This window comes from Phaseolus vulgaris, chromosome 7, assembly GCF_051622355.1.
Source record: "Phaseolus vulgaris cultivar YP4 chromosome 7, ASM5162235v1, whole genome shotgun sequence".
Taxonomy (NCBI): Eukaryota; Viridiplantae; Streptophyta; class Magnoliopsida; order Fabales; family Fabaceae; genus Phaseolus; species Phaseolus vulgaris.
Window position 1 is genome coordinate 12,696,169 of NC_143504.1, and position 26,355 is coordinate 12,722,523.

Below are 26,355 nucleotides of genomic sequence, written 5' to 3' on the forward strand. Positions count from 1 at the left end.
AAGCTAGGGAGGTTCGACCAACCCAAGGAGAGGTGAAGGAGATGAAGTTTAGAGCCTAGAATTCTAGGGAGAAGCAAAGCTTGGCACAAAATGGCAGCATAACTTTACTCACAATAAACTTGAAAATACAAGGTGTAGGATCCTCCTTTTATAGGCTAAGGAGGACCATAATGCAACCCTAATGCTAGCCAAATGAAATGTAAATGTGAAGCACATGGGTGCACATGGCACATAGGTGCACAAATGAGCACATGGGGAGGGGTATGTCTAGTTTTTATGCTCACCCCTTCCATGGGCTTTCTAGACCGGCCTTGGTAAATTTAGAGGTTTTTTTAGAAACTCTAAGTTTACCTAGGTTGGTGTTTTAAGTGCCAAAATTAATTCTAAGAAAATTACAAATAAAGTTCCTATGTTAATTTTGACAAGAAATTAAAGTCTACTCTACACTAGAGTTTATGGCATTTGAACATGTAAAAGAACGTCTTCTTGGATCCTCTTGGCCATAACTCTATGGTTGGCCCAAATCTACCCTTTGGTGGGCTTGCATGTGGGCTTGTGCTTGGGCCTCTTCCATCATCCCCTCCCTCTTGAAAAGGATTTGTCCTCAAATCCATTGCTTCTTCTTCTTCATGGCTAGGGGAATGGATGTGGCTGGATGGTGTCCATCATCTCCTTCTCCTTGAGAAGATCTATCCTCAGATCTAGAGATTTGATCTCGGATAGCAGCCTCTTGCTTCTTCAACTATGCTTGCCCTCCCGGATCAAACGTCCACCTAGGGGAATTATCAAATGAGTTAGTTGAAGCAGTTATATACAAATCAATTTTATGAAGTTGCCATTTTTGTTTTTCTTTTGTTTTTGGCAACTTTGGACAATGTTTCTCTTTTGATTGTTGTATGTGTTCTCTAATCATCTTATGCATTTTGAAATGTGCATTTGTGGTTACTTTCTCTTTAGGCATAAATCCTATAAGAGATGGTAACAACTTAAAAGGAGAAAGATGATTTAGCCCACATATAACCTCAAAAGTAGAAATACAAGTAGTTTTGTGAACTACTTTATGGTATGTATGCTCATCTCTAGACTTGTGTTTGTCCTTTATGATTATTCTAGGCATAATAGAAAGAGCTAGATTTTCAATTGTATTTTGACCATGCGTTTGAGGATGATAAGAATTTAAAGTGTGCAACTTAGTTGCAAGTTTTCCAAAGGAAATCCTCAAATCATGGTTTGCAAAATTTGAAGCTCTATTCAACACTATGCTTGAGGATAAACCATGAAGATGTATCACTTCTCTAAAGAAGAGTTTATCCATAACCATGAAAATTGAATCAAAACCTTTTGTTGTCCTAGGGAGTTTTAATATGAAATTTGTATCTTCCCAAGGATCATTTGCAAAAGGTGAAGGAGTATAGAGTTCATGAGACATTGCCTTGGGTGTAGTTTGAAAACAAGAATTGTACCTAAGGTAATGTCTTTGAACTTCTTTTCTCATGGGGGACAAAAGTTTTCCTTTTAAAAGCTCTAGAGTTTTATCAACTCTAATTTGTCCCATGATTTCTCCTTCATGAAGACTTTTTCTCTTATGTGTAAGGATAGTCTCGTTGTGACAACCATTGTTTCTAAGGATTTGTACACTTTGCAATGGTTGTCTCAATAAGACATGACAAGTTTCTTTAGGCCCTACTTCACATAAAAATTTGTTTTTGTAGATGCTTATAAAAAACTTGACATTCACTTCATGAAGACTTTTTCTCTTATGTGTAAGGATAGTCTCGTTGTGACAACCATTGTTTCTAAGGATTTGTACACTTTGCAATGGTTGTCTCAATAAGACATGACAAGTTTCTTTAGGCCCTACTTCACATAAAAATTTGTTTTTGTAGATGCTTATAAAAAACTTGACATTCACTTGGTGATATCCTAGCACATATGAGAAATAATCTATTTCATTTTTATCTATGCAAGCTTCTTTTAAAGACTCTTCTTTTTCACTTAGGCTTGCAAGTGTTCCTTTACAAAAGGTAAGGCTTTGAGGTTGTTCAACAAGACACATATTTTCAAAGGTATTTTTAAATCTTTGGTCTTGTTGAATGACCTTGTGGGAAGGAACACTCTTCTCCCACGCCTTTTGTTCTTCAAGGGTCTTCTCATGCTTTTCTTTTTCTTCTTTTTCTTTAGCTTCCCTTTCGACTTCCCCTCTCTTCTTTTGTATTTTTCTTTCCTTTCTTTCTTTATGGGAAACAAACAATTTTTCTACCCTCATTTCCCAATCTAGGCAAGCTTCTATATTTTCTTTTCCATGGAAATGGGGTTGTTCTACCCTAACCTCTCTTGGGTTTTCTTGTTCTTTTCTATCTCTTCTATGTCTTCTAGGGGGTGCTTGATAATAATCATTTACTCTAATGCTTCCCTCCCCAAAAGAATCATGATCTTTAGAGATATATGCATGAGAAGGTAATTTTTTTAGAATGTGAGACTTCTCATCCTTTGCTTTAGTCAAAACATTAAGTTTAGTCTCACTCTCCAATTGTCTATATGCAATTGATTGCACAGTTTGTGAAACTTCTTTCAAAAGAGTTTTTAAAGATTTTAATTCACTTCCAATAGACTTTGTAGAATGAGAAGAAGAAGACATGGCTAAAGCTTTGTGTATACAAGTATTTTACCTTGAGAAAACTTAGGAAAGTCAAAGAAGGTAGTTTTCTAGGTAAGGGAGGTGAGTCACAAAGGACTACTTAAGTATCAAGCCTTTGCCTTAGCCAAAAACTATCCCTCAATGTCTTCACACAAAACTTTCTCTTAGTAAACTACTTAGAACACAATTAAGTTGAGAAATCAAAAAAAATTTCAATGCAAGAAAACAATGTATGCTAACTAATTAACAAAGCTAGACGGTTTTAACAAAGCTTAACAAAACAATCACACATACAAAGCGTTACTAATTAATCAATAGAAAAGCAACTAAAAACAATTAACAATTGCTAATTAAAGAGTTCTACACTAGTCGGTCCTAGGTGAGGCTTCTTGGACACTTGAAGCCCTTGAAGACACACTCACCGTCTAATAACGTAATTAAGAGGTAATTAACACAAACTAAGTTGCAAGGAAATTAAGAAAACTCCCTTTGTTGATCCTCTTTTTGCTAATGGCACTTCCTTGTTATCTTTGCTTGTTGGCCCTCCAAGTGTTTGTGGTGTTTTCAAGAAAGCTTGATTCTGCCTTGGCTTTGTTTCCCCTTAGAATGAAGGTCTTAATTCTCCAATTCCAGCACCTATCAAAAGACTAGACCTTACCCAAGTCAAGTTTCCATTCAATTAAGCACCAAGGGAGAATAAATTCGAGCACCAAATTAGAGGTCAAAGAACAAAAGCAAGAAACAATTTAATTGAATAAAACAGTACCACCAAAAGGAGTTAGATTATGACAACTAGAAAGAGGTCCAAGAAATATTAAGCAAGCAAATAAAAGGTACCAAAATAAAGGTAGGCACACAAAAGAATCCTAAGAATGACATTAGATTTAGATGACCAAATAAAAAAAACAGCACCACTGGAAAATGTTGTGGGCCAGAAACGTGTTTTTCCCCAATTTATGCTGAGCTGTGTTTTTAAGATATGATTATGAAATTTGATATGCAAGATATTCAAGATCTTAGCTAAAATCTGGCTTTGGAATCACTCAAAACGCATGCACTAATATTTTTTAATAAATTTTACAATTTTGGTGTTCAGTTACGCCAGCTGTAGCGCCTCAGATTTGCACACTGATTTTAAAAGATTTATCATTTTTTTTCTGTTGCTTCTTTTGGACTAATTATTTTTTTGTCCTTTCTATAACACTTCAAACTTGCAAATTCCAGAGAATCAAAATTTTTCTATGAGTGGAAATATTTTTCTGGATCAAAACAGTCAGCACAGAAAATCTGAAACAGGGTTATTCTGAAAACTGGAAACAAAAACAGCAAGATACCAAAGTTTAGACACAATGGAAATTTGTGAAATAGAATTGTGTAGGATCTAAACACAATATGAACTCAAACTAAAATTAAAAAGGCACCAAAAGATCAAAGAACAGCAGATTCAAAGCAATTAAAGATACCCAAAATCAAGAAACAATCAAGCCAAATAAAGGACTACTAAGAATTGTTGACAATGTGGATGAACATGACTTGACAAAACATATAAGATTCAGAAATTAAAGACTCAAAAGCATAATATGAACCAAATAATGAAAGCAATAAAGACTCAAAAGCCTAAAAGAAAATAGCAACTCAAAGGTGTATGGAATCCTATCACAATTTGCACAAGAACTTGTTCAAGATCAATTGAACAAGAGTGCTTCGGTTGGATCTTCCACAAAGCACACCAAACAAATTAAAATGTAAAAAACAGCAAGACAATTATGGAAAATAAGATGAACAACATGAAAGTAAAGAAGAACTAAAAATGAAAGACCAAAAGCAACTCATCTTGAAGAACCATAGCTCATGATACCAAATGATGGCATTTCATGAAGGTCTTCTTGAATCATGTAAGGAAAAGGGGTGCGGAAGCTATGAAGGTGTGTGAGCAAGATCCTCCTAAGAGTGGTGTTGATCTTGAAGGTGCATGATGTGTATGAAGCTAGGGAGGTTCGGCCAACCCAAGGAGAGGTGAAGGAGATGAAGTTTAGAGCCTAGAATTCTAGGGAGAAGCAAAGCTTGGCACAAAATGGCAGCATAACTTTACTCACAATAAACTTGAAAATACAAGGTGTAGGATCCTCCTTTTATAGGCTAAGGAGGACCATAATGCAACCCTAATGCTAGCCAAATGAAATGTAAATGTGAAGCACATGGGTGCACATGGCACATGGGTGCACAAATGAGCACATGGGGAGGGGTGTGTCTAGTTTTTATGCTCACCCCCTCCATGGGCTTTCTAGACCGGCCTTGGTAAATTTAGAGGTTTTTTTAGAAACTCTAAGTTTACCTAGGTTGGTGTTTTAAGTGCCAAAATTAATTCTAAGAAAATTACAAATAAAGTTCCTATGCTAATTTTGACAAGAAATTAAAGTCTACTCTACACTAGAGTTTATGGCATTTGAACATGTAAAAGAACGTCTTCTTGGATCCTCTTGGCCATAACTCTATGGTTGGCCCAAATCTACCCTTTGGTGGGCTTGCATGTGGGCTTGTGCTTGGGCCTCTTCCATCACCCGCCCCCACTGATAAGAATAAAGGGGTGGTGGTGATTGATTCCGAGGACGAGGACACCGAAGAGGGTCTCGTCTTCAAGAGGCCAAGGGTGGACGTCGCAGCAACCTCACTCTTTGCTATCAACGACCACCCCCTTTCATTCAGGGACAATCTCTCCTCGCAAACTCCTCGTGCTTGAAGGCGGTGGGGAGAGCACTCTTAGGGTGACCAAGTGCCCCCTACCCCTGAGCTCCTCGCCATACTCCAACATGCCCTCAAATGTTTCCAAGAGAAGGAGGCGGTAGAGGCTTTGAATGGAAACTTGTTGAGGGACCGCATGGGCCAAAGCCTTGGGGAGTTCCTTGTCAATTCCCTCGCCTTCGTGAGCCAGGCCGAGGCAAGGATGAAGGGGGAACTTTCCCTCCAAGTCCAAATCTTCGCCAACCGTGAAATGGCCCTGAACCAAGAGTTGAGCAGCCTCCGTCAATCGGAGAAAGATACCAAGAAGCTGCTGTTTGACAAGGGTTGGGAGGCCCTTCAGCTGGAGGCGAAGATTCTGCCTCTGCAAAATAAAGTGATCGACCTGGAAGAGCAAGCAAAGGGGGCAAAGGAAAATATGGCCAAACTGAAGGAAAGGGCCACCTAACAACTAGAGGGTGAGCTTGCCTAACAGGCCGAGCTCTTCAAAAAGACTGAGGCAGAGCTCATCCAGGATGCCATTGATGCATATGGGCCAGGGTTCGAGGATGCCCTTGCTCAGGTTGCTTGCGTGCACCATGATATGGACATCTCACCCTTCGCAGCGTTGAAACGGGTCGTTGATGGGCAGCTTGCGCCCAGAATCTAACTTGCTCAATTTGTAGGACTTTGGCCTTCTAATGAACAATATATAATATGTACATATACCTTGTCTTATTTATAAATTTGTCTGCCTTTAATTGCTTCCTTTGTCTTGGTTGTTGTTGCCGTGTCTCGCACTAACATTGCTAACAACGCATTTGACGAACATTCATAGTCTAGGTAGCATGTTTGTCCACCACCTGCTCGACCTTACCTTCTTCGATTCTTTAGTGGCTTAAGGTAGCGGTAATGTGCACACAAACCCTTAACTAGCCTTACCTTGGTTAAACAAAGATAAGGGAATTCTTCATTGCCACTCTTCAACCCTGCCTTACAAGACAAGGGAAAGATTCACTAACTGACTTCGCTCTTACTTTACTGAGTAAGGAGATGTCTTCCCGATGCCGCTGGTGAACCATGTTGTCGTCGCCTTGGCATTTTCACTCAAGAGGGAGGCGTTCTCTACGTATCATCCTATCCCTACTTTGAGTCTTCTAACCTAAGGAGAAGTTTGTAACTAACCTCGATCTAACCACACAGGGGTAGAAGAGGGTTTAACTTTCAGACCATACCGTCTCGACCTCGACGCTCTCACTCAAGAGGGAGGCGTTCTCTACGAACCATCCTACCCAGTCTTAAACAATAGGAAAGGTTCGTATCTGACCTCGTCCTTGTTGTATGAAGTCAAGGGAGGGTTTAATAATTGACCTCATCCTTGCTGTATGAAGTCCTTGGAGGAATTAACTGGTGAACCCTATTATTCAACCTTGATGTTTTCACTCAAGGGGGGAGGTGTTCTCTGCGATCTACCTTTCCTAGCCTTGAGGCTTCTAACCCAAGCGAACAACTCGTAGCTGACCTCATCCTTGCGCAAGGGTGAGAGAGGATTTTACTGGTGAACTCTATTGTTCAACCTTGGTGTTTTCACTCAATGGGGGAGGTGTTCTCTGCGAATCTACCTTTCCCAGCCTTGAGGCTTCTAATCCAAACGAACGGCTCGTAACTACATTATACAAAAATATTCGAGAATATACTTCAATCGAAACTTTATTGGGTGACATCGTTAAAAAACCCTTGGAAGGGAAAAATAGTGTCCCCTAAAAACTGCGTACAATGCTAATAGTTCAACTGAAGTAAAATTTGAGATTGGTCGCATTCCATGTTCCAGGAATCGTGCCGGCCTCTAATGTCTCAAGCCTGTATGCCCCGTTCCCAACGGCTTCTGTCACCCTGAAAGGACCAGTCCACTTGGGGGACAACTTGTTCTCTAGCTGGTACGGGTGGGCCTTTCGCATCATCAGGCCAGTGACCTGGAACTGGCGAGGTCTCAGCTTGGAGTTATACTTGTACTCCATCCTTCTCTTCAAAGCTTCAACTTTGATTCTGGCTTTCTCCTTTACCTCATCCAGTATGTCCATGTTCTCCTTTCTCTCTTTATTGGACTCTTCAGCCACGAAGTTCTGGAAGCGTGGCAAGTTCTCCTGGATCTCTACGGGAATCATCGCGTCCGATTCATACACCAAGCTGAAAGGTGTTTTTCTAGTGGTAGACTGGGGAGTGGTGTGGTAAGCCCACACAATCCTAGGGACTTCTTATGCCCAGGTCCCTTTGGCCTTCTCCAGCCTTCTTTTTAGACCTCTAACCAGGACTCGGTTGTCAGACTCAACCTACCCATTCGTCTGGCGGTGCTCGATTGACACGAACACCTGCTTTGTCCCAATTTCTGTACACAGCTTTCCCAGCTGCTGGCTTGCGAACTGGGTGCCATTATCGGACACCAACCGTTTCGGTACTCCAAAGCGGCATACTATGTTCTTCCACACGAAGTGCTGAATCTTGTGGTACGCCACTGGCTCGGCTTCTATCCACTTCGTGAAATACTCTATGGCGACCACGAGGTACTTCATTTGCCGTATCGCCAAAGGGAAAGGTCTCAGTATATCGATTCCCCAGGTATGGAACGACCAAGGGCTGTAAATCGATATGAGCTCTTCTGGTGGCGCTTTGTGCCAATCAGTGTGTCGCTGACATTGCTTGCACTGTTGTACGTGCCTCGTGCAGTCTTCCCTTATGGTTGGCCAATAGTATCTCGCGTGAATGACCTTCGATGCTAGAGATCGACCACCGTTATGACTCCCGCATATCCCTTCATGGAGTTTTGCCATTATTCGTGTGCATTGCTCGCCACTTACACATACCAAAATAGGGTGGGTGAACCCGTGTCTGAACAACTCTTCGTCAATTAGGGTGTACTTGGTCGAATTTTTCTTTATTTTTCTGACCTCTGTGGCTTCCAGCGGGAGTATCCCATTAGCCAGGTAACGCTTGTAGGGCGTCATCCAGGTTTCTCCTCCTTCAACCAGGCAGACCTGCAATGACTCTTCCCCAAGAACTGGGTATGTGCTTATCCTGAGCGTTCTCAATGTCTCCTAAGACACTGACCGATTACTCCTCTTCCCTCCTCCCGACGTGCTAACCTGATGGACCCCCACCGAATTATCTACGGTGAAGGTTCGAGGTGTCTTCAGGGTTTCCTGGATGACAATCCTCTGTTTGCCCCCCTTGCCTGAATTGGCGAGCTTAGCTAGCAAGTCAGCTCGGGCATTCTGTTCTCTAGGGACATGTACCAACTTGAATACCACAAATGACTTCTTCAAAACTTGGACATATTCTAGATAAGCTTCCATCTGCGGGTCCTTGGCCTGATATTCTCCTGTTACTTGACCTGTAACTAGTAGGGAGTCACTCTTCGCCAGCAGACTTTGCGCACCCATCTCCTTGGCTAATAGTATGCCAACGATCAGAGCTTCATACTCTGTCTGGTTGTTGTTGGCCTTGAAGGCGAACCACAGGGCCTGCTCGATCAATAGTCCATTCGGCCCTTCCAGGATGACGCCAGCTCTGCTGCCTTGTTGGTTAGAGGATCCATCTACAGAGAACACCCATCGGAAGTCAGATTCTTCATGGTGTGCGTCTGCCGAGGAGAGATCTACCACGAAGTCAGCATAAACTTGGCCTTTGATAAGGCCTCTGGGCTCGTACTATACGTCGAACTCTGATAGTTATACTGCCCAACGTACCTTTACCTGGTCTCCAGCAAACCCATACAGGCAGCCGGTGTAAGGCCTCAACTGGTCGGGAGACAACTGTAATTTGTTGAAAGTCGACCAAAACATCACGTCTCTCGAGCTTCCCTGGTTCACCAGGACACGGTGCACCTTCTTCCCTATTGTCACTACCAAGATCACCACTAGGTCATTGTCATGGGGGATGACATCTCGGAGGTCGGCCTTGGTGAAGACGAGGTCGATGTCAAGGGCTTGGTCTGCCTCTTGCACCTCTACCGTCATCACTGCTCGCGCATACTTCTTCTGCTGAGAAGCGGTGCATCCTTCACCCGAGAAACCTCCTGAAGTGGTGTAAATTTCACCATGAACGGGCATCTCATGCCCCTGATCACCCCTTAGTGCTGCCAACATCTGGACTCCCTACGATTCCTGCAAGTAGTCATTCAGGAAGCTATTTTTCACCAGTTCGTCCAGCTGGTGTTCGAGTGACAAGCAGTTACGTATGGGATGACCATACGCTTGGTGGAACTCACACCAAGCGTTCTTGTTGGGCCCCAATCTCTTGTCAGTTTTTGCGGGCATCTTCAGTCTCTCTGCTATGTTGGGAAAAGCGATCAACTCCTTCAATTCTACCAAGAAGTTGTGCATGCGGGCACATCCTCCCTTGTGCGCCCCCTGGTTTTGGACTTCTTGGACTCGTAGGGCTGCTGCTTCGTTGTGGCCTTCTTCTCTGTTGTCGCCTCATGTACTCTCATGGGTTGAGGTCGACTTTGCCCTCGCGGGCAGATGGAGACAATGCTTCCGCGCTTCTCGGTGAGTTCCCCTTCCACGATGTTATGGGCTACCGCTCGACGCCTGTTCTGGCAGAAGGTTTTAAGGCGACACCTGATGAGTGACTCACTGAAGTGTCCTGGCATGATTCCCTTCCTAAAAGCGTGCACCATCATATCCTTGTCCTTTGTGTGCAGCCTCACCAACTGTGCCTCGAATTGGTTGAGGTAGTCCTTCAAGGACTCTCCATGGTACTTCCTTACATCGAAAAGATCGTAAGAGACCGACGAGGGAGCCCGATTGGCTATGTATTGCTCCCTGAACAGCGTAGAGAATTGCACAAACGACGTTACATGTCAGTCATTAAGACTGACAAACCAATCTAGCATTGTACCTGTCAGCGTGCTCATGAACAACTTACAATGCACTGCGTCAGAACCTCCAGACAACATTATCTGGGTGTGAAAGGTCGTGAGATGAGCCTCCGGGTCCTCTGCACCTGTAAAGGTGGCCTTAGGACCTCCGAAAGTGGTCAGTATCACGACGTCCATGATCGCCTGCGAGAATGGCGTTCAAAAAGTCCTGGGTTGTGTGGGTGGTTCTCACTCATCCACCAAACGTTCCCTGCGTTCTACAAATTCCTGCGCAGTTCTTCGTTCCTCGCTTGCGACGCGACCAAGTTAACCTGGATGTGTTCCTGATCCATTCTGGATGTCGCCAATTTTTCCTGAAGGGCGCACATCATCTGCATGATCTGCTGCATGGTGATGTTTTCCCCTCCGTTTGGTGTGACAAATCCTTACCTCGTGTTTCTCAAATTGATAGATCCTTACTCTACACTTGTGAAAGAGACCAAATTTTAATCGGGCCCCACGGTGGGTGCCAAATGTTCTTGTCAGTTGACTCGCTCGCCGATTAAATCTAACGACTATCACACACCCTCTTATCTCTGCCTTGGTTCGTGCTTTCCTTGGATCGAAACACTTTGTACCTGCAAAGAAAAAGGGGTGCCCTAGAGGTCGTTCGAACTCCGACACTCAAGTTAATACTGGGGCCAAGAAACAAAATGTGTGTAATAGTTCTAATCTCAGAAACTGCATACCTTGTGGGTTTTCTTACTACCCTTTATATAGTCTAGGTTTTCTTCTGTTTCCGTTACCCGCACTTAGGATTTCTGGAGGAATGCCCTCGCGCCGCTATTACCCAACCTTAGGGCAATCTAGCGCGTAAGGCTCCCTCACTGGAGTGCAACCTCTAACGGAATGGCCACCCGGGTACCAACTTGTGCACCTAATTTCTGGGGGCATCCGTCCTGGGGTGCCTTAACTGTTCACGTGCCATGCACCCAGCCTACCCCTGGGAAATGTAACCGTAACAGGTCGTAGCGCCTCTAGTGGTTCTTTACTTGTGTTGCGCCTGAATGCGCAATTCACACCACACACATGGACTCTTCGTGACCTAGGCTTCCCCCTACTTCTAGGTGTTTACTGATAACTGGTGTACTTTCTAGGATCCACCTTTCGTGGTCCAATCCAGCTATTTGAGTTTTCGATGCCCGATGCCATATCGGCCTCACTCTGTTGCCGAGGATATGTCGGCACATCCAGGTGATCGACATCCGATCACTAATCAACACCCTGGCTTGTGCCGCCGATGAGACACTGACTCATGCCACTTGTGGGCCCCAACTTACGTGGCCCACCATTACTAGCAATCAACGATGTCCGATGACTAGTCGATACACATATGGTCAATGTGTTCTAAGTTAGGGACCTTCAACAGTTTTACTTGTTCCAATTTAATTCTAAGAAGAATCACGTGTGGAAAGGAGTCTGGGTAGCTGTTTTATGGAGTGTTTAGAATCATAAGAGTATAGTTGTGTTTAAAGAGGGGGAGGGTAGATGTCGAAGAGATCTTTCACCTAATAGAAATACGGCATGGTCTTGGATGAAGTTGGGTTCTATATCCTATGAATTGTTTAGAATCTTTGAGATAACTTAGGATTCCAGTATGATAATCTGTCACATATATGTCATATATGCAATTGTCGAAACCCTATTTTAGCCGGATTAGATGACAACTTGTTATGTCTTTCTTTCATATTTCTGCTTTCTTCCTATTGGTGTGGCTTGTTTTCCCTTTCTTTACTTAGCCTTCACATTTCTAGTTAAGAAAGGTGATTTTGTTGTCTTACAGGTTCAAGGTCCCTTGAGAGAGGAATGTAAGCATAATAGAAACTTTTTGGAAAGAGTGTTGGTGGTTCTTGAATAGCAAAAGGTAGAGTCGGTGGTAATTGTAACTGATGAGCACTACTTTTGTATCTGTGGCAAGGTGGTCTATCAAGTTAAATTAGAAGAAAAATTCGATTTTCAACTTTCATTCATGGGTGTTGATGGTATAAAGTTGACATCAAATATCATGCAATCTTTTGAAGATGGAAAATGGAAAAGGGTAGAGACGATGGTGGAAGAAAATGTTATCAATCACTGCATGGTAACTTAAGTCAAGCTCACTGTAAAGTTAGTTTGATGGATACGTCTGATACATGGAAATATCTGGTGGTGGTGAAATGCATAAGACATGTGAACTACAATAGACATAAACTACTACAAGGTATGCTACATAGAAGAAATGATTCATGACTCTACTGATAATATGTAACCTAGACCATGCACAATACACGTTGGTGGTGAATGCACAAGACATAAGCTGTTGAGACTACATTTTATACCATAAATGAAAATGATTGTTTGACATCTATCATAATGCTTGCGCTTGTATACAACCTTCTTACGTGGCAAATTTGATGACATGGCAAGGGCAATTTTGTCATTTTCTTAAAAAAATAAAAATCAGTATATGCGTTTTTTCGAAAGCTTATTTTCCTCATTTATCGAGCGCTGCTGGGTTCAGAGATTCTTTTGGGTTTAGAGATTCTTACGCCTTCAATTCGGTGGTGGCTGTTGTTACCTAAGGGAGATTGCTCGATAAATGAGGAAAAGAAGCTTTCGAAAAAACGCATATACTAATTTTTATTTTTTTAAGAAAAGGACAAAATTGCCCTTGCCATGTCCTCAAATTTGCCACGTGGAGAGGTTGTATATAGGCGCAGCCAGCTGTTAGTTGTTCACATATCACTGCTCTACCATAAAAGGCCATAATGAGTGATAAGTTAGTCAAGGTATGGATAGAGGTTGTAGTTAGCAGCAGAGTTGAAAGGAACTATGCAAGTTGGGAAAATGTTTTTTTAACACTCTCTGTGCCTTACACACTATTGACACTGCGCACGTGGCTCTAAATGGTGATGTGGCAAAGGGTATTATTGTAAAGTCAGAGATGGTGATCTGGCAAGGATAATTTTGTAACATTTGTAAATTATTGGTGGAGTAATTTTTGGGAAAGGTTTTCGTGAGGATTAAAATTTGGCTTTGAGAGAGAGTGCGCGGGAGTAGGGTTTGAGAACGGAGTGAGAAGTTGGACTTTGTCATGTCGACAGTGTTGGAATCGGGCGGTTGTTGGTGCGACGAGTAAGCGACGTGTTAGAACAAAGAAACCATGTTCGTTGATATGTAGGCGGCGTTCGTCAAAGGGTTTAGGGTGTTCATGGGGGTAAGCGTCATTCGTCGAAGGGTTTAGGGTGTTCGTCGGAGAGTAAGCGGCAAAATGTTGAAATAAAACGCAAACCGAAATCGAACGTTGATGAATTGTTGATCTGTTGTTGTGTGCATTATTGGTTGTTTGTTAGTCCATGGTAGGATTGTGGGTGGGAGTGAGTTTGGGTTTGTGGCACATGTTCATACTGTGAATAGGTAACCAATTTTTTGAACCTGGGTAACCACTTTTCCCGTTCAGCGAACTCCAAAAAGAGACAAGGCAACGTCAATTAATTTCACCTACATTTGAAATGTTACAGCGACTATCACTACCAACCGCTGTAAAGCACCATTGTGGGTGGGAGTGAGTTTGGGTTTGTGGCACATGTTCATGCTGTGAATAGGTAACAAGTTTTTTGAACCTGGGTAACCACTTTTCCCGTTCAGCGAACTCCAAAAAGAGACAAGGCAATGACAATTAATTTCACCTACATTTGAAATGTTACAGCGATTATCACTACCAACCGTTGTAAAGCACCATTGTGGGTGGGATTCGGGTTTGGTTTTGTGGCACATGTTCATCCTGTGTATAGGTAACCAGTTTTTTGAACCTGGGTAACCACTTTTCCCGTTCAGCGAACTCCAAAAAGAGACAAGGCAGCGACAATTAATTTCACCTACATTTGAAATGTCACAACGATTATCACTACCAACCGCTGTAAAGCACCATTGTGGGTGGGATTGGGTTTGGTTTTGTGGCACATGTTCATCCTGTGTATAGGTAACCAGTTTTTTGAACCTGGGTAACCACTTTTCCCGTTCAGCGAACTCCAAAAAGAGACAAGGCAGCGACAATTAATTTCACCTACATTTGAAATGTTACAACGATTATCACTACCAACCGCTGTAAAGCACCATTGTGGGTGGGATTGGGTTTGGTTTTGTGGCACATGTTCATCCTGTGTATAGGTAACCAGTTTTTTGAACCTGGGTAACCACTTTTTTGAACCTGGGTAACCACTTTTTTCCTGTTCAGCGAACTCCAAAAAGAGACAAGACAATGGCAATTAATTTCACCTACATTTGAAATGTTACAACGGTTATCACTACCAACCGCTGTAAAACACCATTGTGGGTGAAATTGGGTTTGGTTTTGTGGCAAATGTTCATCCTGTGTATAGGTAACTAGTTTTTTGAACCTGGGTAACCACTTTTTTTAACCTGGGTAACCACTTTTCCCGTTCAGCGAACTCCAAAAAGAGACAAGGCAGCGACAATTAATTTCACCTACATTTGAAATGTTACAGCGGTTATCACTACCAACCGCTGTAAAGCACCATTGTGGGTGGGATTGAGTTTAGTTTAGTGGCACATGTTCATCCAGTGTATAGGTAACCAGTTTTTTGAATCTAGGTAACCACTTTTCCCGTTCAGCGAACTCCAAAAAGAGACAAGGCAGCGACAATTAATTTCACCTACATTTGAAATGTTACAGCGGTTATCACTACCAACCGCTGTAAAGCACTGCACCGAAAACTTTTGCCATGTCGACACCGAAATTATTTGTCATGTCACCACCATGACGCCACGTCTATGCCACTACATGCTCGAATGGAGTTTCTTTAAGTTGGATGTCATTTCAGATGCACTTTCAAAGGTTATATCAAAGAGTTTCATGCGACCATCTTTTCCTCTAAGTCAAAGTCAAGTGCTGGTGTTGTCCATGCATTAGCAATCTAGTGTGGCCAATAAGGATTGAATTGGAGAATACAAAGATACGCAAATTGTTTTCTGTAAACCAGTTAACTCTTAGTAAAAACAACTTTTAGGTTTTCTCTTGGAGAGTAAAGTAAATAGCTACTTTAGCTCAAGAATGAAATACAATGGCATAATTGGTTTGTACACATGTAGTAGTTTTGAATATAGTTGTTGTCTGGCTTTGAGGCCATAAGAAAAATAAGGTGCTATCATGGAACACATTACTTCTCTGTGTTTAGTCAGACTCCTCTTTTGTTGAGCACGCTGGTGTTTGTTTTTGGACAATCAATTAGGTTTCTTTGTACTAATCAACTCTTATTAGAATGTCTATAGGTTTTTGTGTTGGTATGTTGTTGGTTTATTTTGAATATGATTTGGACATATAACTTCTCATTTGTTATACGTGTATTTAATTCAATTCATTGATGGCAAATAAAAAAATCAATTTATATGACTACTTTATAGTTTTTCTCTCTCTTTTATGTCGGTTCTTAAAATGCTTAGATATCAAAAATTTCTAACGTTTAATATTTTTTAGTTCATAAAATTGGAAAATCATTTTTTTTCTCAAATACTTTTTTATGAACTCAAAAACCGGAGCGGTTGATTTAGCCGATCGGATTTTTTTGAATAGCCATTCGGTCGGACCGGGTCCAGTGTAAACCACTGAATCCGTGATGTAAGTAGCCAATTGAACGGTGAGTTTCGTGTGGAACAAGTCACCAACTCACTCACCGTTCACCAGAGACAGCAACACCACTTCGCTGCGACACCCTTTCGCCTTACGTGAGTATGAGTACTGCCATTTTATCCTCTAACTTCTACGTTCTCTTAAACTTTCAGCATTATTTTGCATTTTCACCATGCTGATGCCCTATTTTTACAAAAATAAATTCCCATGCATTTTTTAGTTTCTTTAATTTATTTTTATCAGCCATATGTTACCCATGATTGTTGGTTTTTCTTTTCTTCTAGTGAATATTTTAATTGCCTTTTGTTTAGTTAGTATTATGTACTGGTATGGACATACCATAGTATTTCTTTTCATTTCTTAAATCTGAGATTACATTTACTGCAAACTGACCGTGCATAGAAATTAAATTACAACTGCCACTATTCTTCTTCTTCTTATTATTATTATTTTGTGTGAGTGTTTTTTTTTAGTTATTTACTTAAGTCTTAAATCAATTGTTGCAGTAAGGAATTTATCAAAGAGTACATTGCTTCCCATCCTGAGTCACCAGGCCTTAAAGCTGTGAGCATCTTTTCTTACTTTTGGAAATGCTAGGTTTGTAGTTGTTCGTCATTTTAGTAATTTTTGTTTTCTTTTGTAGGCAACAAAGGCTGTCTCAGATGCATGGAAGTCAATGAGTCTTGAAGAGAAGGAAAAGTATGGTAGACATACGTGAAGTGTGGGATGGCTACTTGAGTTCGGGTGCTGCTGCCCCTGAACCAAGCCAAGGAAACAGGTAAATTCTAAGCACATGGGTTGATTTGTTAATTCATGTCAATAGTTGATGAATCTTGATGTTAAAGATTAAATAATGCAGATTAAACTGGTAACAGGATGCTCTACTTATTAATTGTGTTACAGCGCCTCACACATGAACAGAAGGAGTCAGTAAAGAGCAGCAGTGCAATTTGTGTCTTTGGTTATTGGAGAGATTTGATGCTACTAATTGCAGCTTAGAGATCAGCAGTGTGCATGCGCCATTAACTCCAAAAGAGGTGGAGACAGTATTGGATTACCGGCCAGTGGCAAAGAAGTGGTGAACTCTGGTCCAGAAGACTTGATTTACGGAGCAGTTACAATGCCACAAATCATGGAATTTCAGTGCAACTTTTAGAGGACAGGTTGGCAACTGCAGATGCTGGACATGATTTCAAGAGGCCGTTTGTTCTCTATGTGCTGGGAACTCTTCTGTCCCCAACAGCTAGGCTGGATGTTAGCCCCTCATTCCTCCACTTTTTGACAAATATGGATCTTGTACATCAGTATAACTGGGTAAATTTGTGCTTAATAGGCTAGTTCGAGAAGTATTTCACTTCCATAAAGGGAAGCAAAGAGCTGTTGGTGGTTGTCTCTTATTTTTGCAGGTAATATTATTTTTGCATCAATTTCTATTTAACTTATTAATTATTCATATTTTTCTTAACTCTTTCTTTTTCCTCATTTTTACTATGAGAGCATACATATCACTTAAAGGGTCTTCTGCTCCAGTTTCAACAACAGTTCCATATCTGTTTTCAGGGAGAGGAGGAGATTTCTGAGAGACAAAAACGAGAAAAGGAACTTGGCGGCTATGGTTCTGAGGAGGTAGAAAATGGCATTCCAATTATTTACTATTTTACTGTCATGCTACATTTGTATTGGGGAAAATGTGTTATTTATTCTCCTATTTTTAGGTCAAAATTATTTATTTGATTGTAGAAATCAGAAAAACCCTCAAGGAGATCAAAATAACTTAAACCAGGCTACTGCCAACCATTTGTTTCATTGACATGTACTAATGGTGAAAAATATTCAATGTTAAACAGTCTCTTGAAAGTCTTTTTCAATTGAATGCAAGTCATTGCATAGTATGATATTTCTAATTTGATTGCATTTTCTCTGAAAATGATGTTTCATCTTACAATTTTATAGTGGTGGATTTATTTCAGAAAACACTCTTTGACATCTTCTTTAAGATTGCTTTCTATTATTTTGCATAATATTTTCGTATACTTCAACACTGCATTTAAATAATAAACATTTTGTTGCAATGAGAGTAAATTGTGGATGGAAAGAGCCCACCTCCCCACAAGAAGTTATATTTTGTGGAACAATTGGAGCCATAAAGGATATCAGGTCCTACCTATAACCAATAAAAACCGTATTATCCGAGGAGAATATATCATTTAAAGTGTTAAAAATAATTCAACTGATCGTAGTGCTTTATGTGAAATTAATTTTTAATTTTTCAGAACATACCATTTTGATATTTTCTTTTAAACTAGTAGATTGGGCGTGTACTGAGGTATGTTTTTGCTTTGCAGCTGCCAAGCAAGAAGAAACAGCATTATATGGAGTTCCCACAGTATAGAGATCATTCAAATGGGCTACCAATCATCACAGAAAGCACTGGGATTGGGCATGGTCCTCTTAGATAGAATCAAATGAGGTAATGATGTCATTGGCATTCATTACTAGCCACAAAAGCATGTCAAAAGGCACTGTTTTATACCTAAATCTTTTTTAGTTATGAACCCAAAGTTTTTACTTTTCTCTAATGAAGAAAAAAGACCATTGCATAGTTGAGTTTCCTTCTGACCTTCCAGTGAAGAAACAAGCGAGTATTTAAAAGTTTGATTGAAAAGACTGAGTGACCATGAAATGTGTTTTCTTTTATAAGGGATGGCTATAGATTTTGGTGAAACGTTTTTAAGAAAATGGTGCATTACGTGAAAGAACCTATTAACATGACCCATACTCTGACACAATATCAAGCCCAAATGTCTTTAGTCTGTTTGATGATGTTGGGTTATAAAGTGATTTTGGTGTATTGTATGTCTTACAAGTTGCTGTGTAGTTAATTATTGGATCATTGGCAGGCTGTCATTAGCATTTAGCTGGTGCAACTAATTTACCTATTGTAGTCTGCACATTGAACATGCTTTATTTCATGAAACTTTTAAAATATTAAAGGATTCAATCCCGGAACCAAGAAAGAAGTGCAACAATGAATAAACAGATTATTACCTTTGCATTGGAAGCTGCTTATACTAAAACTTTTCTCTTATTGTTCCTTTCTGGACTTCCTTCAAGGGCACTGTTGCAATTTAAATTCATGATAACAGCATGCTCTTGTCTTTAAATTGGGTTCACACCAATATATAAGAGTGACAGGGTCATGATGTGACTTCAAATAAAAACGGTTTTCCCATGGCATTAATTCAGCTTGAGATATTCGTTTTGTTCTGTATTTTTCCGTGGTGGTTTTAGGTTGAGCTTTTCCTCAGATTTATGTTTAAGAATGTTATTCCTTTCAATAGCTTGTGGCTTCCTATTTTGTTTCTGTTCCTGATTATTAAATTAACTGGGCAATTCGAAAGAAGCACTCATGTTCCTAATCTGATTCCAGGGAGAAGTAATCAGTGAGAATGCATTGAGGCTTGAATTTTATAGTTTTTCTAAAATTCTCCTTTCGTAACAGTAATAACTATTTCAATTTATTCATAAATGAGCTATTTGTGGAAGCTCTATATCTATACTCTCCTCAGACGAGTGTTTGTGTTGGTACATATGCATTCAGGTGTGCATGTATCCAGGCATGGGTGCGGTTAAATGTGTGCACATGCATTTTTTGTAGTTGTTTCTACAGGAAGACATCCTCGATTTTCCCAGGAGCAGAACTATGCTGAGTGGAGATGTGGATTTTATAGTTGAATCAATTAGAGAATATGGTTGCAATGAAAATGTGGATTGCAGGACCAGTAATAACCATGAAGTGACCTGCATCTATTCTCCCTGTACCTGTCCACTTCAAGACTGTAACTATGTTGGGTCATTTGAACAGTTGCCATTGCATTTCAGCTGTAAACACTGGGATTCTGGAAGAAGATTCAAATATAATTATCCATTGGCTATCTCTTTACTGATGGATCAACAATTTCTTATTCTCCAGACAGAACAACATGGGGTTCTCTTTCTCCACAACAAGGGCACAGAAACTAATGTGGAATATAGTGATGATAACTTGTATTGGTCCAAGCTCATCAAAAGAGAGGTTTGTTTATGAGATTGTTTCATGTAGGGGAAGAAGTTCTCTCAGATTAAAGTCTGTAGCTGAGAATTTTCCAGGTCGAATGAAGGATTTTCCCCGATTAGATTTTATTTTGATTCCTTTCAGTTTTATTGCTTCTTCCGGAGAGCTTAATATAGATATTATTTGTATATGGAATTCTACCAAGAACACTGTAGATTACACGATTTATGACCTAGATTATAGATAATTTATTTTATGAGAATGATGTCAATTAACATTATCTTCTACTTCCTTTCAATAGTATGTTCTTTCTCAATATTTGTGGCTTCTATAGTACAAGAAAAGTCGCCTACCTACTCATCCCTTCTTTTTCATTGTCACATCTCCTTTACACTTGTTAAAATTTCTAGTTTATCTTATTCTTAATGAATTGTAAAACCTACATACTAATTTTTATTTAAACTCATAGCATCACCATAAATTTTGACATATCAGACTAATACCTCAAAATTCACCAATCACTTACATACTAATTTAGTAATATTATAATTTGTATAATTTGCTGCTACTGATTTAATAAATAATAACACCTTGCAGCCAAAACAATTTAATTCTGTTACATATAAATATCTTTCGTTGATTTCCTTCTAATAGCATAAGTCGTTGTACAAATTGTATAAACAAAAGTATATAATTAATGGACGCAATTGTTAAACGGTACATGATTTGAACCAAAAGGCAAATATGGTACTGAATTCAGATATGAAAAACTGTTCTTCTAATTTAGGCATTCCGAGTAGACATTGTAGATGATTGTTATTTATGTGAATTTATGGAGAAGAAAAAAGTTACTGCAACCTTATAAACCTAAAGATGAATTTTATATTCTTATTGAGACTATTGCCATGGGATTTCTCAGGATTAAGAATTCTCACTCTTTTTTGGCATGCACTAGAAGGTATTCTGTAAAATCAGAATTTAATCTATCTGAGGTGGTATATGGATTTAGATATGTGTGATGATGATAATTTGAATAATGAAAATCTTCATTTGATGCTGTCTTTAGGTACATTTGTCCCATCTGAAGAGGTTTCATGCCAAGCCAAACCTCAAAGATTCCCCTTCCACTGAGAATGCATTCGCTTTAAACAATAACATGCATATAGCTTAAAAAAGAACAATGGTCTCTACTTGATATGATAAATTTCGCTGAAAGTCTGATCTAAAACTGTGAAGACATCATCAAGTATCAACTGATGATCCCTCGGAACAACACGGTACCCTCCATCACAAGCCTCAAAAAGTTGTAATATGCAGCCTTTGAGATGCTGGAATATCTGAACTTACATTTTATTTCCAGTTTAGATTTCATGGTCATTTTATTTTTGAATAATATCAACTTTAAGCAAAATCTTTTTTTTTTAATTAATCAAGATTCATATTTGAGGGTTCTTTCCTTTATTTGTTTTCAAAGCTATTAATGAATTGTGGAATTTAAATTAAAACAAAGCCATTTTGAAAGCGAAGATCAAGAAATCATACATTTGTCACGCAGCTTAACTTTTCAGGTTAGAGAAGGGGAGGTGGGAAGCAGAAACTGTCAACTTGCTTCTGTATTCCAGATTTCCAATTTATAGTATTTATTGATAAATCTTTCCAAGGGATTTCAAGTAAATACACAAACTTCTGTTGTTTTGTTTATCTATGTTCTTTGTCATTCCATATAAAATCAGTACAAGGTATGACAAATAATGGTTGTAAAGTAATGTATGGTACTAAAACAAATTGAATGACAGCCTCGTGGAATAATTCTGAGAAAGGAGTTCCTTTATGAATTAGGAACAAAGGTGCCAACATAGCCAACCCCTACAACAAAGAAGGCAATAGACTGCAGGAAAAGATATATGAAGTAGTGGTTCTTCCCATAGGTAAGATCATAGCATCCACAGAAAAAGAGGTAGGCCCCTACTAGAAGTTCCAAGAAATGAAGCCTGTTAATCATCAAAAAACAAGTAGTGAAGGTGAATTAGTGAATGCTAGTTGTGAAAATCACATATTAAGTTGCTTGTAAAATTGTTGCCATCAAGCAAATATAGACACCAAATTCCCAACCCGAGGAAATAAACTAAACTAGTGTCCATGTTGTTCAATTCAATCTATGGGGCTAAAGATGTAAAATCATAATCTCTTGGTGATTTTTCTGCAAGAAATGTTAACAAGTTAATAGAAGTAGTGTTCTCCTTATATATAGGTGTACCTTTCACCAATCTTGATACGAGGCTTCCTTACTGCTTTGCCACCTGATTTTGTCTTAAGGGCATCTCCCAATTTCTCAGTAACTACCCATTCATTTACTCTCCCTGCTTCTAGCAAACCTGTAAGTGTTGCCTTGGTCCTATGCATCGACATAACATTTTCAAAGAGTATCCAGAACACGAGTAAGTGGATTGACCTGCACAAGATGTACATGACAAGTTACTCACAAATGAACACAAGAAAACCTTGCCTGCAAAAAATTGCTAACTTATAATGCTTACCTTGGAGTTCCAACTGCATTGAGGAGTGTGATGATAGAAGGTATATACACAGCACCCCACTTAGGGACTTCCACTTCTGGAACTAGAACAGTTGCTGGCATAACCACACAGTAGAATACAAATGTGACCACATGAGCTACGATTTTCCGGACAAAGAAGAAACTATAGATCACATAAAACTTCTTCCACGTGGAGACTTTCTGCATGGTATGGTAAAAAAGGAATTAGAAGAGAAGATGGATAATAATATAATTTGGCCTTTTCAAACAAACTATGGAAATTGAATGTTACAAGGAAACTGATACCTTGTTTCTCATAATTTCCATTGCCATTTTCTTGAAAAGATTAGCTGGGCCACATGACCACCGGTGCTGCTGATAACGAAAGGCTTTGAAGGTACTTGGCAGTTCACTTTTCACCTAAATTTATTCAGATAAATTATTTTAGAAAATAAATAATTCAGTATATGAGATAAGACACAATATAGAAAGTATGTATTACTGAAATCACTGAACAAACTCTTGAGTACAAGACATGCAATTAAATGATTCAATCATACCTTGAGATCGCTAAGATACACAAATTTCCCTCCTTTGAGACCAGCTCGGATAGCCAGATCCATATCCTCCACTGTTGTGCGATCCTTCCATCCACCAGCTTCATTTAATGCTGAAATTCTCCACACACCAGCAGTGCCTGCAACATATCATCTACATTCACGTGACTGCTTCTACTAATCAAACGAAAACATTTGTACTGTTTATTAGGGAAATGATTTACCATTGAAACCAAAGAAGGCATAGGTTGAGGACCCAACTTCCTGCTCCACAAGGAAATGATAGTCCAATGACATCTCTTGCATTCTTGTCATTAAGCATTCATCAGCATTAACTGCCATACACAAGGTATATTACTGTCACACCACACCTTCCCAAAGGAAGATATCTACATTCTACATTGTGACAAATTTCTGTCTTGTAAAGAGGAAATCCTTTGTTTTGTTAGATTTTTGTAGCTAAGACATTGGTGTCGGACCTTTATTTTTGTAACTGATTATTTGCTTTAGCCAATCGACTTTTGTTCTACGAAACACTAACACTAAAAAGGGAGTATTGTCGATATCAAAATATTTTAAATTTTAGAGTGGTATCTTAATTTTTAGTCCATTCAGCTTGGAGATGATGCTCTAAGAATTTTCTGTCAACGTTCAGGATTGAACACTCATGAGAAGCCCAGTCTTTGTCTTTAGACCGCACTTTAAGCAATGCTCTTAACCAGTGCAGAGTCAAGGAAGAGTCTCTTTTTATTTTTCAGTTTGAACTGCTCATCTACCATGTTAATTCCGAGTTATATCAACTTTTGAGGTATACTAATTTAATAAAATGAAACAACTAAATAAATTCGTTGCAACTTAAGAAAGTTTTAACTAAACAGCTCCACTTTGATACCAGATGCAAGATCCTTTGTTGGAGAACGTTTTGATTTTTTAAGTTTTAAAGCAAGCATGCAGAAAGGAGTTTCATGAAGGTTTAATGAGAAAAAACTTACCAAATTTCCATCGAGCTTGGACTAGTGCAACTTCTGGGTTGTGATACAGAAATGGTATTGTGCGCCTAAGAAAGTTGGGCTCAGGTTGGAAATCAGCATCAAAGATGGCCACATAATCACACAAGTTCACATAGCTATGCTTCATGCCTTCTTTAAGAGCTCCAGCTTTGTATCCATTTCTGTTCTGTCTGATCTCATACTTTATGTTTATGCCTTTACTGGCCCATCTCTGGCACTCCACCTCCACCATTTTCTGGGTATTTTTGGTTAAAAGAAGCAGAAAGGTCATGTGAGCACATACTACTGATCAGAGAGAACTAGGAGTCTAGGGTATAAATGAATGAGTTAGTTTTTACATGGATTCTAATCATGTTTTTTTACAAATTGATGATGGCCATTTTTCTTTACCGTTTAAATATTAAGAATCAGAAGCATGACTTGCACAATTGTGTTTCCAGAAGCCTTGGATTTTCTGACAGAAAGTAATTTTCTTATTAAATGTTTTGTGGAGGAAATTTATCCATGCAAGTTGACCTGAAATATGACTAATGAGTAAACATGCTTTTTAGTAGCTCTTAGAGGGTGGAAAATATCTGCTTTTGATGACTAAGGGAAAAAGATCTAGAAATATTTAACATGGTTTAGTTATTTGAAAATAAAGGAGAAAATTATCAGTTAACTTTATAGTAGGGATGAATAATGTCAACCTTAATGATTGGGTCAGTGGAATCATCAAGAACTTGAATTATAATCCTATCAGACGGCCATAATAGCCCACATGCAGCTCCAATTGATAATTGATACACCTGCAAGCAATGAAACAGTACCCACAAAAAACTTTCAGTAAAAGAAAAATTCTTTTCCAAGAAACAATGCTTTCCATAAAAAAGGGGTTCATTAAAAGTGATAAATTTTCAGTGGTACCTCTTTCTCATTGTACATAGGAATTTGTACCAAGACCATTGGGTATGCAGAGTTTCCAATCTCAAGATCATCCCTGAGTGGCTCCCATTTATACTTCTTATCTGGCTTGTACCTAAACAACTTCACAAAGATTATGACTATACCCATATAAACTCTCTCCACAAACAACATAATTGACATGGCTAGGCACAAAGCCACTAGCAATTTCAGCGCTGGAACCACAAGGGGTGCCCTGGCTTGCTGCCAAATCAAACCCATTTGGCTTCCACTGCCATCATAATGCATGCTTTCAAACGTAGCTGCTGATGAAAGCCGATCCATCTGGTGGCTTTCTTTGGTTTCCTTTGGAGAGACAGATTGCACTAATGGAATGGTGTGACTATATAAAAGAAAGTGATATCACTCACTCACTATTTGTGCTTGATCTTGGTGGCTTGCTGGCTTTGCGAAAAGAACACGAATTGTTTGTAGTTTTTTTCACTTTTGGCCACTCACTCATTCAGTGATTGTTGCTTAGGAGTTACGTTAAGGCAACAAGGAAGAGCAAGAGACCAGAGTCAGAAGGCACTATTATAACACAGTACTAACAAAGTAACAATGCATTTACACTGAACACTAGCTGGATCAGCTCCATGTGCAAGATTTTGTGACACCAACCAAACGTATGGTGCAATGTTTTTCAAACTCTCTCTCTCTCTTTTGTCCTAGAGTTTATGATGAATGGGAGAGAGATAGAGAAGGGTATTTGGATGTGTTGAGTAATGATAGAAGAAAATGTGAAGTATTATTTATATTCAAGAAATTGCAGAGTTTGTATGAAAGGGAAAAAGAGGAAAAAATTGCAAAACATTTATGATGAGATGAATGGATTATGAACACAGCTTGCTTGAGAGTTGAAACCATAAAAGAGTGTCATAATCCAGTGGCGTTTGCAGACAGGTATGTAGCTACTAACAGAAGAAGCTTGAAAATTTGAAATTTGATTTTGGCTCCTTTGATATGTGTTCAATTAGAATGATTAGAAGGTATGGTTAAATTAGACAAAGTAGAGCCAACAAAAACCAGTGTACTTGGTGGTTGCCATGTCCATATATTTTGTAGGTCTCAGGTTCTATTCACCTTAATTTTCTATACACAAATTTCATGCTAAATATTACACATCAAAATTGACATGTATAATGTTTTTGCCACTTTATACGCATAAATTATAATTAATATATACCATCCGTTTTCTCCAAATAAATTTAATTCACATTGAAAGGCCACTTTTATCATCATAAATATATTTTAATACCCTGGCTTAATTCTTTTAATTGAAATGAGAAAAACGTATAAAGTGAGAACTTAAAAATTAACTTATAATTTATTCATTCATATCAAGCTAACTATAGT

At 39.3% G+C, this 26,355-nt stretch overlaps 1 protein-coding gene and 1 non-coding gene across 3 annotated transcripts; one reads left to right on the forward strand and one right to left on the reverse strand.

Annotated features, from left to right (window-relative positions):
- The first annotated feature begins 12,299 nt into the window (after positions 1-12,299).
- Positions 12,300-20,216, forward strand: LOC137829549 (uncharacterized). Its single transcript, XR_016523188.1, has 8 exons — positions 12,300-12,471; positions 13,604-13,667; positions 16,407-16,464; positions 16,544-16,678; positions 16,760-17,306; positions 17,461-17,526; positions 18,246-18,424; positions 19,571-20,216. It is a non-coding gene; the product is annotated as an uncharacterized LOC137829549 (transcript).
- A 1,359-nt stretch (positions 20,217-21,575) lies between these two features.
- LOC137828840 (glucomannan 4-beta-mannosyltransferase 9) lies at positions 21,576-25,840 on the reverse strand. Of its 2 annotated transcripts, XM_090305378.1 has the most exons (10): positions 25,371-25,840; positions 24,964-25,075; positions 24,747-24,845; positions 24,040-24,292; positions 23,272-23,382; positions 23,051-23,187; positions 22,797-22,910; positions 22,492-22,691; positions 22,212-22,406; positions 21,576-21,945 (listed from the first exon to the last, which is right to left on the reverse strand). In XM_090305378.1, exons 1-10 carry the CDS (start codon positions 25,460-25,462, stop codon positions 21,783-21,785), a joined length of 1,476 nt encoding a protein of 491 aa, XP_090161504.1. In that variant the 5' UTR covers positions 25,463-25,840; the 3' UTR covers positions 21,576-21,782. The 2 variants fall into 2 exon arrangements, with proteins under 2 accessions (XP_090161504.1, XP_068491675.1); XM_068635574.2 differs by having other exon boundaries at positions 24,964-25,431.
- Positions 25,841-26,355: the final 515 nt, after the last annotated feature.

What these genes read in the sequence shown, in the direction of transcription:
- LOC137828840 (XM_068635574.2), bottom strand. Translation starts at nt 25,284, where the DNA reads ATGGATCGGCTTTCATCAGCAGCTACGTTTGAAAGCATGCATTATGAT. An exon ending in TGCCTTCTTTGGTTTCAATG is followed by an intron (nt 23,188 to 23,271) that starts GTAAATCATTTC and finishes GATATGTTGCAG; the next exon opens with GCACTGCTGGTGTGTGGAGA. An exon ending in TGTATCTTAGCGATCTCAAG is followed by an intron (nt 22,911 to 23,050) that starts GTATGATTGAAT and finishes GAATAAATTTAG; the next exon opens with GTGAAAAGTGAACTGCCAAG.